This window comes from Hemiscyllium ocellatum, chromosome 48, assembly GCF_020745735.1.
Source record: "Hemiscyllium ocellatum isolate sHemOce1 chromosome 48, sHemOce1.pat.X.cur, whole genome shotgun sequence".
NCBI classification, from domain to species: Eukaryota; Metazoa; Chordata; class Chondrichthyes; order Orectolobiformes; family Hemiscylliidae; genus Hemiscyllium; species Hemiscyllium ocellatum.
The window spans coordinates 7,573,213-7,587,597 of NC_083448.1; the positions used below are offsets into that span (position 1 = coordinate 7,573,213).

The 14,385-nt window shown below is 54.5% G+C and overlaps 1 protein-coding gene across 4 annotated transcripts in view; it reads right to left on the reverse strand.

Annotated features, from left to right (window-relative positions):
- The window catches only part of LOC132837026 (ankyrin-1-like), a 262,828-nt gene that overhangs the window by 143,542 nt on the left and 104,901 nt on the right, over positions 1-14,385 (reverse strand). For all 4 annotated transcript variants that reach the window (XM_060856676.1, XM_060856674.1, XM_060856675.1 and 1 more), the window contains exon 2: positions 7,076-7,177. In XM_060856676.1, coding sequence (XP_060712659.1) covers positions 7,076-7,177 — 102 coding nt within the window. The remainder of the gene's footprint in view (positions 1-7,075; positions 7,178-14,385) is intronic.

The window sequence follows — 14,385 nt, forward strand, 5'->3', positions numbered from 1 at the left end:
AGGGATGTGCAGGTTAGGGTGGATTGGCCATGCTAAATTACCCATAGTGCTCAGGGATGTGCAGGTTAGGGTGGATTGGCCATGCTAAATTACCCATAGTGCTCAGGGATGTGCAGGTTAGGGTGGATTAGCCGTGCTAAATTACCCATTGTGCTCAGGGATGTGCAGGTTAGGGTGGATTGGCCATGCTAAATTACCCATAGTGCTCAGGGATGTGCAGGTTAGGGTGGATTGGCCATGCTAAATTACCCATAGTGCTCAGGGATGTGCAGGTTAGGGGTGGATTAGCCATGCTAAATTACCCATAGTGCTCAGGGATGTGCAGGTTAGGGGTGGATTAGCCATGTTAAATTACCCATAGTGCTCAGGGATGTGCAGGTTAGGGTGGATTGGCCATGCTAAATTACCCATGGTGCTCAGGGATGTGCAGGTTAGGGTGGATTGGCCATGCTAAATTACCCATAGTGCTCAGGGATGTGCAGGTTAGGGGTGGATTAGCCATGTTAAATTACCCATTGTGCTCAGGGATGTGCAGGTTAGGGGTGGATTAGCCATGGGACATACAGGGTTACAGGGATCGAGTCTGGTTGGGATGGTGTTCAGAGGGTCGGTGTGGAATCGATGGGCTGAGTGGCCTGCTCCCAGATGGGAGGGATTGTCAGAGTGTGTGACATGGGGAATCCAGCCCATTGTTCCTCCAGTATGGGTCAGAGTGACCACCGCACAGTTCCTTGTGGAGACCAAGTCCCGCCTTCACATTGAGAATGCCCTCCACCGTGTGTGCTCAACGGGACGGGGCTGGCTGCTCAAAAACGGGCATCCGTGAGGCGCTGTGGGCCTTCAACAGCAGCAGAGTGGCACTCCAGCACAACCTGTAATCTCTCACGGCTTCGCATATCCCCCCCCCCACTCAACCATTACCATCAACGCTGGGGGGAGGACAGCCCTGGTTCAATGGAGACCGCCCGAGGGAATGCCAGGAGCAGCACTGGGCATCCCTGAGAATGAGGTGCCAACCTGGCGAAATCACCAGACAGGACGACCATGTCCCCCCCGCCAGACAACATCAGCGGCAAGTGACCAGTGACGCCCAAAGCATTCGATCTCAGCTTTGCCAGGGAATGCTGGGAAGTGGGATTAAAATTGTCAAGGGGGTGGGTGGGGGGAGGGAAGTTGTTATTCAGACTCGATGGGCCGAAGGGCCTCTTGCTGTCTGACTCTGCGACATGGGGCGATGGGGTTCGATGGGATCCATCATGTTGACCGAAGCTTGCTGTCTGACAGGAGCGGACCAGCCCCGCACCTCACTGACCTCACAGTCTGCCCTCAGTCACACACCACACCCTCGGCACACCAGCTACGCCAGGACCCTATCAGTCCGGAACACCGCAGACCCACCCTTTTCCCCCTAATCTCTCTCTCTCTCTGTGGGTCATGGCGTCGGCTGATTCAGCAGCAGGGGGTGGGGGTGGGGGTGGGTCGGACTGGAATGGTTCCCAGAACTACGCCGGCCCTCTTGGCAGGAGGAGGGGTGAGCGAGGGCGAAACCACATCGAGACTCGGAGATCTCTCGGCGTTTTTGCGAGCGGGGAGGGTCTGGTTGAGGCGGCTTGGCCGTGCTAAATTACCCATAGTGCTCAGGGATGTGCAGGTTAGGGTGGATTGGCCATGCTAAATTACCCATAGTGCTCAGGGATGTGCAGGATGCTCGAGGGTCAGAGACCACACATCATACGTTCTGGCGGGCAAGGGGGGAGAATACATGGGCCCGCAATGGAGCTGTGGGGGCCGGTTACCAGGGAGACGTTGGGAGGGGGGTTGAAGGAGGATTCGAGGGCTGTGGCTCAGGAAGGAAGATGTTCAATACTCATCGAGCCCAAGGTCAAGCTCTGAAAGAGAGCCTTTAGACCACCAACTGAGTGTGGGGCTCTTTGAGGAGGGGGCACGTGCTGTCGGGGTGGTGTACCACTGGTAAACTGAGCTAGCAGGGCTCGCTGAGGGGAATGGGTGCTCAGAGAGGACGTCAGGCACAAATCTGAGCTGGGTCACTCGCTGGGTGCATGGCGTAGCACGCGGTCGCCCACTGGGAGGAGAGAGAAGGCCTCTGCTCTTCTCCAGCTCACACACCCGTGTTCCGTGTGAGGGGACCCCACAGCCAGGGAGCGACAGAGCCTGAGAGATCGGTCAGGGTGGCGACTGGAAGGTCAAAGGGCGGGAGGGCTCATGTGCCATGCTGCAATCCGCAGCGCTTGTGAGCAAAGCAGTGCCCCACAGAGCTCTGGGACACCCTGGTGCACGGACAGGATCGGGGAGCAGGTACGGCGAGGGGGGGGGGGGGGGCGCTGGGAAAGGTCAGGCAGCATCCGAGGAGCTGAGGGAGGGTCGACGTTTCAGCAAGGTTCCTCTGCAGCTCATTGCGAGCGGAGTTGAACATACGAGGATGGAAGCTCCCGCTTGGGCTCCACAGGGACACCAGGAGCCTGCCCTGGTCAGAGGGAAGAACGCTGGTGCACGACTAGCAGTTGAGAGAGAGAGAGGGGTTTCCCGGAGAGGGTGGGCTTTCCAGCGGTCAGAGGTGGAACTCACAAGACCCCGAGGGTGACTTGACCGGGTGGAGGTGGGAATTGCAGGGTGTTTTCATAACTTCAACGAGAGAGAGAGAGAGGGGTGAGGCAAACTGCTTTCCCAGACAGAACGGTTGGCCTTTCTCCCACTCGGACTCAACCTTCCCAGCAGGAGGTCGGTGAGAGTCTGGATCGGGTGAAAGATTCCCGAGCTGGGCCGACGAGGAACGCTGGAGGAATCCAACCCAGGGGAAGACCAGACCGGAAGGCAGGCTGAGACTTCCAGCCTCTGAGCTTCCCTCCTTTCCCCAACGTTGCGGACAGCCAACGTGGCGTCGCTCACACAACGCACAGCCGCAGGAAGCCATTCGGCCCGCAGTGCCAGCACCAAGCCTTCCAACCAGTGACGCTACCCAGTGCCGACGTTATCGCGCACCATCTCCATCCAAACTCCCATCCCTCTCCTGCGCCTTGACTGAACCTGCCTCTCCCACATCTCCACACCCTCACCGCTCTCTCTCCCCCCATCACCCTGCCTTCCTCAGCACGTTAATGTCACTCGATGGTCCCATGACTGTTCATCCTTCTCTGAGCAGGAACAGCGTCTCCCTGCCCACCTCTGTCCAGCCCTCTCATGATTTTGGGACCCTCGATTCTCTCTCTCGGACACCGATGGCCTCTCATTTCACTTTTCTCCCACAACAGGGGACTTTCTCTCTCGGTATCAGAATGTGAAACCACCTCTATCAATGTTTCCAACAGTCGCAGTCTGTCAATCCTTCCCTGATATCTGGACCCACACGTTCCTGGTGAACACAGCCTTCCAACACAACTCCAGAACAACACTCCAGGTGCTTGAGATCCGGAACAAACTTGGACAATGCTGGAGAAACTCAGTGGATCTGGCAGCATTTGGAAAACCAGAAACAGCGCTAACATTTTGAGTCCCGGGTGAGTCTCGCTCCATCCGTCAGTCCCAGGAATCCGTCTGGGAAAGCCACCGCTGCCCTCCCTCCAACACCAGAACATCCATCCTCAGATCAGGAGACCCCAAACTGCGCACGCCCACACAAACACAACACACACACCCACACACGGTCAGAGAGATAGGTCTCACACACACACACATACACACTCACAGTCAGAGAGACAGATCATGCACACACACACGGTCAGAGATAGGTCTCACACACATACACACTCATACACAAACACAGTCAGAGAGATAGATCACGCACACATACACACACACACACACGGTCAGAGAGATAGGTCTCACTCTCTCACACACACAGTCAGAGAGATAGGTCACACTCACACACAGAGACACACATGGTCAGAGAGATAGGTCACACACACACACACACACACACACGGTCAGAGAGATAGGTCACACACACACACACGGTCAGAGAGATAGGTCACACTCACACACACAGAGACACACATGGTCAGAGAGATAGGTCTCACACACACACACACACACACAGAGACACACATGGTCAGAGAGATAGGTCACACACACACACACACAGTCAGAGAGATAGGTCACACTCACACACACAGAGACACACACGGTCAGAGAGATGGGGCACACACACACGGTCAGAGAGATAAGTCACACTTACATACACACAAACACACACACACACACACACACAGACACAAACTACCCCAGGGTGCTGTCCCAGCCTGTCCATCCCTGCTCCTGCACTCCAACCCTCTCGCCATGGAGAGCCCAATATCCCGTTGGCCTCCCCACCCCACGCCAGCCCCCTAGCTCCTGCACGGCTGACTTTCAGCGACTGGGTTCAGAGGTGTACCCAGGGCTCACCGCACCTCCCGTTTTGCCACTTCGTCACCACTCAGGTCACCACCTGCCTTCCTGTTTCTGCGCTCAGAGTGGACCAGCTCACATTTCTTCCCATGAATCTGCCGTTCCGATCTGTATCCCCCTCACAGGCCACCCTCCCACCCAGCCTTGTGTCATTGGCAAACTTCGGTCCCTTGTCTCCATCATGTCCGTCTATTCGGGACAGCTGAGGGCACTGTGGTATCACACTTATCAGAGCGTAGTACTGGGAAGAAGATGCACCTATTCCAACTCCAGCCAGTCCACTATCCATGTCAGGGCAGCATTCCCAATCCCATGTGCTTTCTACTTATCTACTAACCTCAGCCTAAACCTTCTCAAAGTCTGAGTAACTAAACCAAATCCACTGGCTGCTCCTCATCATCTCGAAAAGCCACCTCCTCAAAATGTTCTGTTCACCCTGGTCACTGTTTTCAGTGCCTTCTGTCGTGAATTCTTTTATAACGGACTCGAGAATCTTCTCCGTGACCGATGTCAGACTCAATAATTCCCTGTTTGCACTCTATCTTCCTTCTTTAAACAGTGGGGTGACAGTCGACTGGATTCCCGACAGTGTGGAATCAGGCCCTTCAGCCCAGCAAGTCCACACCAACCCTCCGAAGAGTAACCCAGCCAGACACATTCCGCTGAGCACTATGGGTAATTTACCACAGCCAATCCACCCGAACCTACACATCCCCGAGCACTATGGGTAATTTAGCATGGTCAATCCACCCTAACCTGCACATCCCTGAGCACTATGGGTAATTTACCACAGCCAATCCACCCGAACCTACACATCCCTGAGCACTATGGGTAATTTAGCATGGTCAATCCACCCTGACCTGCACATCCCTGAGCACTATGGGTAATTTACCACAGCCAATCCACCCGAACCTACACATCCCTGAGCACTATGGGTAATTTAGCAGAGCCAATCCACCCTAACCTACACATCCCTGAGCACTATGGGTAATTTAGCATGGCTAATCCACCCGAACCTACACATCCCTGAGCACTATGGGTAATTTACCACGGCCAATCCACCCGAACCTACACATCCCTGAGCACTATGGGTAATTTAGCATGGCCAATCCACCCTAACCTGCATACCCCTGAGCACGATGGGTAATTTAGAATGGCCAATCCACCCTAACCTGCACACCCTTGAGCACTATGGGTAATTTAGCATGGCCAATCCACCCTAACCTACACATCCCTGAGCATGATGGGTAATTTAGCATGGCCAATCCATCCTAACCTGCACATCCATGAGCACTATGGGTAATTTAGCATGGATAATCCACCCAAACCTGCACAACCCCGAACACTATGGGTAATTTAGCATGGCCAATCCATCTTACCCTGCACACCCCTGAGCAATATGGGTAATTAAGCATGGCCAATCCAACCTACCTGCACATCCCTGAGCACTATGGGTAATTTAGCATGGCCAATCCATCCTAACCTGCACATCCCTGGGCACTATGGGTAATTTAGCATGGCAATCCACGCTAATCTGCACATCCCTGAGCACTATGGGGAATTCAGCATGGCCAATCCACCCTAACCTGCACATCCCTGAGCACTATGGGTAATTTAGCATGGCCAATCCACCCTAAACTACACATCCCTGAGCACTATGGGTAATTTAGCATGGCCAATCCACCCTCACCTACACATCCCTGAGCACTATGGGTAATTTAGCATGGTCAATTCACCCTAACCTACACATCCCTGAGCACTACGGGTAATTTCCTATGGCCAATCTACCCTAACCTACACATCCCTGAGCACTATGGGTAATTTCCTATGGCCAATCTACCCTAACCTACACATCTTTGGACAGTGGCGGGGGGGGAAACCGGAGCACCTCGAGGAAACCCACACAGACACTGGGGAGAGAATGTGCAAACTCCACACACAGACAGGTGCCTGAGGTTGGAATCGAACCCAGGTCCCTGGCGCCGTGAGGCCACAGTGCCAATTAGTGAGCCACCGTGCCACCAATAAAGCTACCCTCCAATGGATCCAGCATCGATACAATGAATCTCCGAAGACAACCACTCATGTGTCCCTGATTGCTCGGGCCGTTTCCTCACGGGGTTCGGGATGTGGATCAACTGACCCTGAGAATGTACCTGACCTGTGCCCATCAACGTTGCCAACATCATTTTGCTCTGAACCCTCAACTCCTCGCATTCCTTCCCCTCACTGGACACCGTGTATCCCTCAGATTGATGTGAGATTGCTGGCCGCCTCCTGTGTCAGGATTGAACCAACGTTTGGGTTCAGTTGGTCTCTCTCTGTTCCCCGTTGACGGAGAGACAGGCGACAGAGAGAGAGAGAGAGAGAAAGAGATACAGAGTTGATGTTTCAGGTTATGTCTGCTCTCTTGCTGCCAGACCTGTCGAGGTTCTGCAGCATTGTTATGCTTCGGTTGTTGGTTGATATCTGATTATCTCCAGGTAATGTGAAGTCCCACCTCTGTGAGCAAACATCATGCAAACCAACTGACAGATGATGAGGCTGGAGCTGAGGACAAATGCAGCCCTACAGGAATTCCGAGAGGGTTTCAGGTTGAGATTGAACACTGAAGGTTAAGAGTCCAGGCCTTAGCTTGGACCCCTTAGGGGGGAGGCGAAGCCAGCACACTGACCTGGTTACACGTGTTGATCTCAGTTCCATTCTTCAGGTAGTCGAGGAGTTTGTCCAAGTTCCCAGATCGAGCAGCTCGGAGGAAACTGGTCGCAGCGTCTGCCTGAGGAGAAACACAGGTTACAATGGTCAGCTGTGGACAGGGCCGGGGAACCCAGCACAGACATATATGCACACACACACACACACACACACACAGACACACACACATATACGCACACACACACACACACAGACACACACACATATACGCACACACACAAAGACACATACACGCACACACACACACACATACCCACACACACAGACACGCCCCCCCCCCCCCCACACACACACACACACACAGATAGAGAGACACACAGGCACAGAGACACACAGATAGAGAGATGCACACACAGACATACACACACACACACAGATAGAGAGATGCACACACAGACATACACACACACACACACACACACAGATAGACACACACACACACACACACACAGATAGAGAGATGCACACACAGACATACACACACACACAGATAGACACACACACACACAGATAGAGAGATGCACACACAGACATACACACACACACACAGATAGACACACACACACACACAGATAGAGAGATGCACACACAGACATACACATGCACACAGAGATAGAGAGGTCCACACACACGCACACAGACATGCACACACACAGATAGAGAGATACACACACACAAACACACACAGATAGAGAGATCCATTCACAGACATACAAACACACACATACACAAACACACACACACAGATAGAGAGATCCATACACAGACATGCACACACACACACACACACACACAGATAGAGAGATCCATACACAGACATGCACACACACACACACACACACACACAGACACGCCCCCCCCCACACACACACGCATACACACACACACAGATAGAGAGACACAAAGACACACACAGATAGAGAGATGCACACACAAACATACACATGCACAGAGATAGAGAGGTCCACACACAGACGTACACACACACACACACACAGATAGAGAGGTCCACACACAGACATACAAACACACACACACACAAATAGAGAGGTACACACACACACACACACACACACACATATAAACAAATCCACATAGAGACACACACACACACACACACAGAGACACACACACAGATACAAAGATACATACACAGACTGAATTTTCATCCCTGGTTTGACAGGGACTATGTCAACACTGGGATTTGAAACCATTCCCAATCCAGAGCCAGAGTGAACCAGCCTTTCCCTGAATAACACAAGGCCCATGGTTACGTTGTAGTGAGCACCCAGCCCCACTCTCATGTTCAGGTCTCTGCCATTGTTATCCCCAAGGCCTTGGGGATCGGAGCCATGGTGGGAATATGATCCAGCTGCCTTCACAGCACAGCTTGTGGGTCAAGGGGGATCACCAACTGCCTGATAACTCACCAAGGGAAATCTGACAGGGGAAGCTAACCAGGTGGTCTGGGAACTCACTGACCGTGGTGCCTCTGGTGGGGTAATGGAGACTGCAAGGCCCAGCCACCTGAAGGAACACACGTACAGCGTGGAGATCGTGAATTACAGGCTGGAAAGGGGGTGGGGGGTCAGAGCTCGATGGATCAGTGCAACTCACAGATTAGATTGGATTCCCTACAGTGTGGAAACAGGCCCAACCAGTCCACACCAACCCTCTGAAGAGTAACCCACCCAGACCTGACATTTACTCCTGACTCATCCATCGAACACTACGGGCAGTTTAGCATGGCCAATCCACCCTAACCTGCACATCCCTGAGCACTATGGGTAATTTAGCATGGCCAATCCACCCTAACCTGCACATCCCTGAGCACTATGGGTAATTTAGCATGGCCAATCCACCCTAACCTGCACATCCCTGAGCACTATGGGTAATTTAGCATGGCCAATCCACCCTAACCTGCACATCCCTGAGCACTATGGGTAAGTTAGCATGGCCAATCCACCCTAACCTGCACATCCCTGAGCACTATGGGTAAGTTAGCATGGCCAATCCACCCTAACCTGCACATCCCTGAGCACTATGGGTAATTTAGCATGGCCAATCCACCCTAACCTGCACATCCCTGAGCACTATGGGTAAGTTAGCATGGCCAATCCACCCTAACCTGCACATCCCTGAGCACTATGGGTAAGTTAGCATGGCCAATCCACCCTAACCTACACATCCTTGGACTGTGGGAGGAAACCCACCCAGACACGGGGGAGAATGCGCCGACTCCACACAGACAGGCTTGTGAAGTTGGGGGTGATGACAGAAACCGGGAAGGATTCCAAAACCAACAACATGTTTCCAGTCACAGTCAGCGACAACACCAGGCAGAACGGCAAAGGGACTTCACCATGACACAGCAACGTTCCCCAAGTGCAGCGCTGGAATACTCAAGGATGCAGCGAGGCGGGAGGATTTCTGCTTCAGGGGGAGCTAAACAATGGAGAGGTGGAGGAAGGTGAGGGAGAGCCTGGAGATTGTCATTCTCAGCGATGGTGCATATAAGAGGGGCTGGACACTCAGCTCAGGGTTAAGTACCCATCGCAGAGTGTTGCCATGGTGTCGACGGACAGGGAGCAGAGTTTGGAGTTTCCCAGGATTTAACTGGAGGTTATTCAGGATGATGGTGTGCGTCAGAGAAACACACTGGAGGAAGACCTCCAGTCTCTGGCAGTGCCCCTGAGGAATCCCAGTGACGCGTATGTGTGGGCTGACAGCTATTTCCCTTCTCCCTGGCCTATATCTCGACATCAGCTGGTTGTAGGGCCTGACTCACACACTACCACAGTAGCTCGGGCACCTCACTGTCAAACTCAGGGGAATGTGACCACCAGCACGCGAGCAGATGACCCGGGGATAGGCAAACACAAACATTAACAGCACAAACACACGGTGTGTGCTCCCAGACACGCAGTGCTTCATTCACAGTCACTGTCTGTTCCAATAACTCACACATGAGACACTTGGCATTGACTGGCTGCAGGGCTCAGGGTCAGCTGGTTAACCCAATGCTAACCTCCCTCCCCCCCACGTTTCACTGCTCATCCCATCGCTGGTGGTGACAGGGAATCACTGTCAAACATCAACGTCACAGGGACTGTTACCACACAGACACCAGGCAGCACTGTACACGGACAGAGACCGGGCAGCACTGTTCACGGACAGAGACCGGGCAGCACTGTACACGGACAGAGACCGGGCCGTACTGTACACGGACAGAGACCGGGCCGCACTGTACACGGACAGAGACCGGGCCGCACTGTACACGGACAGAGACCGGGCCGCACTGTACACGGACAGAGACCGGGCAGCACTGTACACGGACAGAGACCGTACCGTACTGTACACGGACAGAGACCGGGCAGCACTGTACACGGACAGAGACCGGGCCGTACTGTACACGGACAGAGACCGGGCCGCACTGTACACGGACAGAGACCGGGCCGCACTGTACACGGACAGAGACCGGGCCGTACTGTACACGGACAGAGACCGGGCAGCACTGTACACGGACAGAGACCGGACCGTACTGTACACGGACAGACACCGGGCCGTACTGTACACGGACAGAGACCGGGCAGCACTGTACACGGACAGAGACCGGGCCGCACTGTACACGGACAGAGACCGGGCCGTACTGTACACGGACAGACACCGGGCCGTACTGTACACGGACAGACACCGGGCCGTACTGTACACGGACAGAGACCGGGCAGCACTGTACACGGACAGAGACCGGGCCGCACTGTACACGGACAGAGACCGGGCCGCACTGTACACGGACAGAGACCGGGCAGCACTGTACACGGACAGAGACCGGGCCGTACTGTACACGGACAGAGACCGGGCAGCACTGTACACGGACAGAGACTGGACCGTACTGTACACGGACAGAGACCGGGCCGCACTGTACACGGACAGAGACCGGGCTGCACTGTACACGGACAGAGACCGGGCCGTACTGTACACGGACAGAGACCGGGCAGCACTGTACACGGACAGAGACCGGGCCGCACTGTACAAGGACAGAGACCGGGCCGCACTGTACATGGACAGAGACCGGGCCGCACTGTACACGGACAGAGACCGGGCAGCACTGTACACGGACAGAGACCGGGCCGCACTGTACACGGACAGAGACCGGGCCGTACTGTACACGGACAGAGACCGGGCCGTACTGTACACGGACAGAGACCGGGCAGCACTGTACACGGACAGAGACCGGGCCGCACTGTACACGGACAGAGACCGGGCAGCACTGTACACGGACAGAGACCGGGCCGCACTGTACACGGACAGAGACCGGGCAGCACTGTACAGGGACAGAGACCGGGCAGCACTGTACACGGACAGAGACCGGGCCGCACTGTACACGGACAGAGACCGGGCTGCACTGTACACGGACAGAGACCGGGCCGTACTGTACACGGACAGAGACCGGGCAGCACTGTACAGGGACAGAGACGGGGCTGCATTGGTTCTGCAGGGAACGAAATGTCGCGAAATCCCTAGTTGACATCATTGTTCCCAATTTGCTTGCTGCAGATGTATCTGTCCATGTCAGTATCTGTAACAGTGATCACTGTCCTGTCCTCATGGAGACAAAGTCCTGTCCTGGTCACACCCTCCATCGTGTTGTGTGGCACTATCACCGTGCTCAACGGGACAGACTTCAAACCCATCTAGTAACTCAAAGCTTGGCGTCCTCGAGTCACTGTGGGCCATCAACAGCAGCAGAATGATACTACGAAGCAGTCGCCCGCTCGATTGTCCGCACACCCACAAACCCCGCCACTCCCTCCACCCCCACCAACGCTCAGTAACAGCAGTGGGTACCATCTACAGCAACTCCCCCAGGGTCCCTCAGACAACACCTTCCAAACCCCACGGCCACTTCCATCGGGGTAAGACAAGGGGCAGCAGGTACACGGGAACACCACCTCCCTGGAAAGTTCCCCTCCGAGCCCCCTCAGTCCCTGACTGGGAGAGCGTAGAGATGTTCCAAGTGCTGAGCAATGTCCCTGTGCCCCTGACCTTGCTGAGTTCGCCATCAGACTGTGTTGGTTCTCCCATTCACCCATTCTCCCCTCTGCATCCTCCCTCAGGTCACCCGTTGTTGGTCATCGTTCTCCATTTAAAGAGGGAGCAGTTATTTAAAAAAAACACACACAGGACAGGTTATTTGCTGATATTCCAGGTGACGACCAGCACTCAGTTTATATTTGACCCGGTAGGGCCGGGCACGTTGGCACTGTTGTCTCACAGCGCCAGGGACCATGTTTTGAAACCCATCGATTCGCCGACCTCTCCAGGGCAGGACCAGGCTGGTCAGCAGCAATCTGACCCTCCTCCTGCCATTTTCCCCCACCTTGACCCAGGGTTGGACTGAAGGGCAAATCCTTTGTGGAAGCATAGAGTCACACAGATATACAGCACGGAAACAGACCCTTCGGTCCAACCCGTCCATGCTGACCCAGGTATCCCAACCCAGTCTAGTCCCACCTGCCAGCACCCGGCCCATATCCCTCCAAACCCTTCCTATTCATATACCCATCCAAATGCCTCTTAAATGTCACAATTGTACCAGCCTCCACCACTTCCTCTGGCAGCTCATTCCATACACGTACCACCCTCTGAGTGAAAAAGATGGCCCTTCGGTCCCTTTTCTATCTTTCCCCTCTCACCCTAAACCTATGCCCCTTTAGTTCTGGACTCCCCCACCCCAGGGGGAAAAGACTTTGTCTATTTACCCTACCCATGCCCCTCATGATTTTATAAACCTCTATAAGGTCACCCCCTCAGCCTCCGACGCTCCAGGGAAAACAGCCCCAGCCTGTTCAGCCTCTCCCTGTAGCTCAAACCCTCCAACCCTGGCAACATCCTTGTAAATCTTTTCTGAACCCTTTCAAGTTTCACAACATCTTTCCGATAGGAAGGAGACCAGAATTGCACACGATATTCCAGCAGTGGCCTGACCGATGTTCTGTCCTAAAACTGATCGGAGGGCCAGGACAGCCCTGCCCACTCGGGGAAACTCGCTTCGAAACCCCAGCTGCATCTCTCTCAATGAGGCGCCAACCTTCTGCCAGATCCCACAGTGAGGGCATTGACACAGTCATGGGGACACCAACTGCTGCCATCGGCTGTTGCCGAAACCCAGCCGGTGCCCTTTCAGGAAGGAAACCCACCGCCTGGTGCCAACCTGGCATCCCATGCCCCCACACCAACAAGGTCCACTCACCAATGGCCCTCTGTCATTGCTGACCTCCCTCTCAACGGGGAAGGGGAGCTGGCTTTGGGCAGGGCATCCTCCCGATCCGCCAACCAACACAGGCCAATGAGATTGAGTGATCTGTCTTGGGTTGGCTGGGAGTGAAGCTCCTTGGTGGGGGGAAGGGGCTGCGTTCTCTGGGTGTCCGTAACAGCAGCTCCCAGTTTCCAAGGGGACTCGCCCTGTCTTCCCTTCCCCTGCAGAGTCAGACCGGAGCTGGAGAAAACATGGTGGGCCGGGCAGCGTCACAGTGGGAGGTGGGGGGGTTCAACGTCCTTGCCTGACCCGCTGCACTTGATGAGGTGAGATGAGATGACCCTACAGTGTGGAAACAGGCCCTTCGGCCCAACCAGACCACACCAGCCCTCCGAAGAGTAACCCACCCAGACCCATTTCCCTCTGACTCATGCACCTAACACTATGGGTAATTTAGCATGGCCAATCCACCCTAACCTGCACATCCCTGAGCACTATGGGTAATTTAGCATGGCCAATCCACCCTAACCTGCACATCCCTGAGCACTATGGGTAATTTAGCATGGCCAATCCACCCTAACCTGCACATCCCTGAGCACTATGAGTAATTTAGCATGGCCAATCCACCCTAACCTGCACATCCCTGAGCACTATGGGTAATTTAGCATGGCCAATCCACCCTAACCTGCACATCCCTGAGCACTATGGGTAATTTAGCATGGCCAATCCACCCTAACCTGCACATCCCTGAGCACTATGGGTAATTTAGCACGGCCAATTCACCCTAACCTGCACATCTTTGGACTGTGGGAGGAAACCCACACAGACACGGGGAGAATGTGCAAAGTCCCCCCCGAGGCTGGGATTGAACCCAGATCCGTGGCGCTGTGAGACAGCAGCTAACCACTGAGCCACCGTGACACTCCACAGTATTCTTCCAGCTCCACGCTCTACTCCCCATCCCCCCCACCCTTTCATCAACCATGGCATCTCGCGAGGGTCTGCTGGCC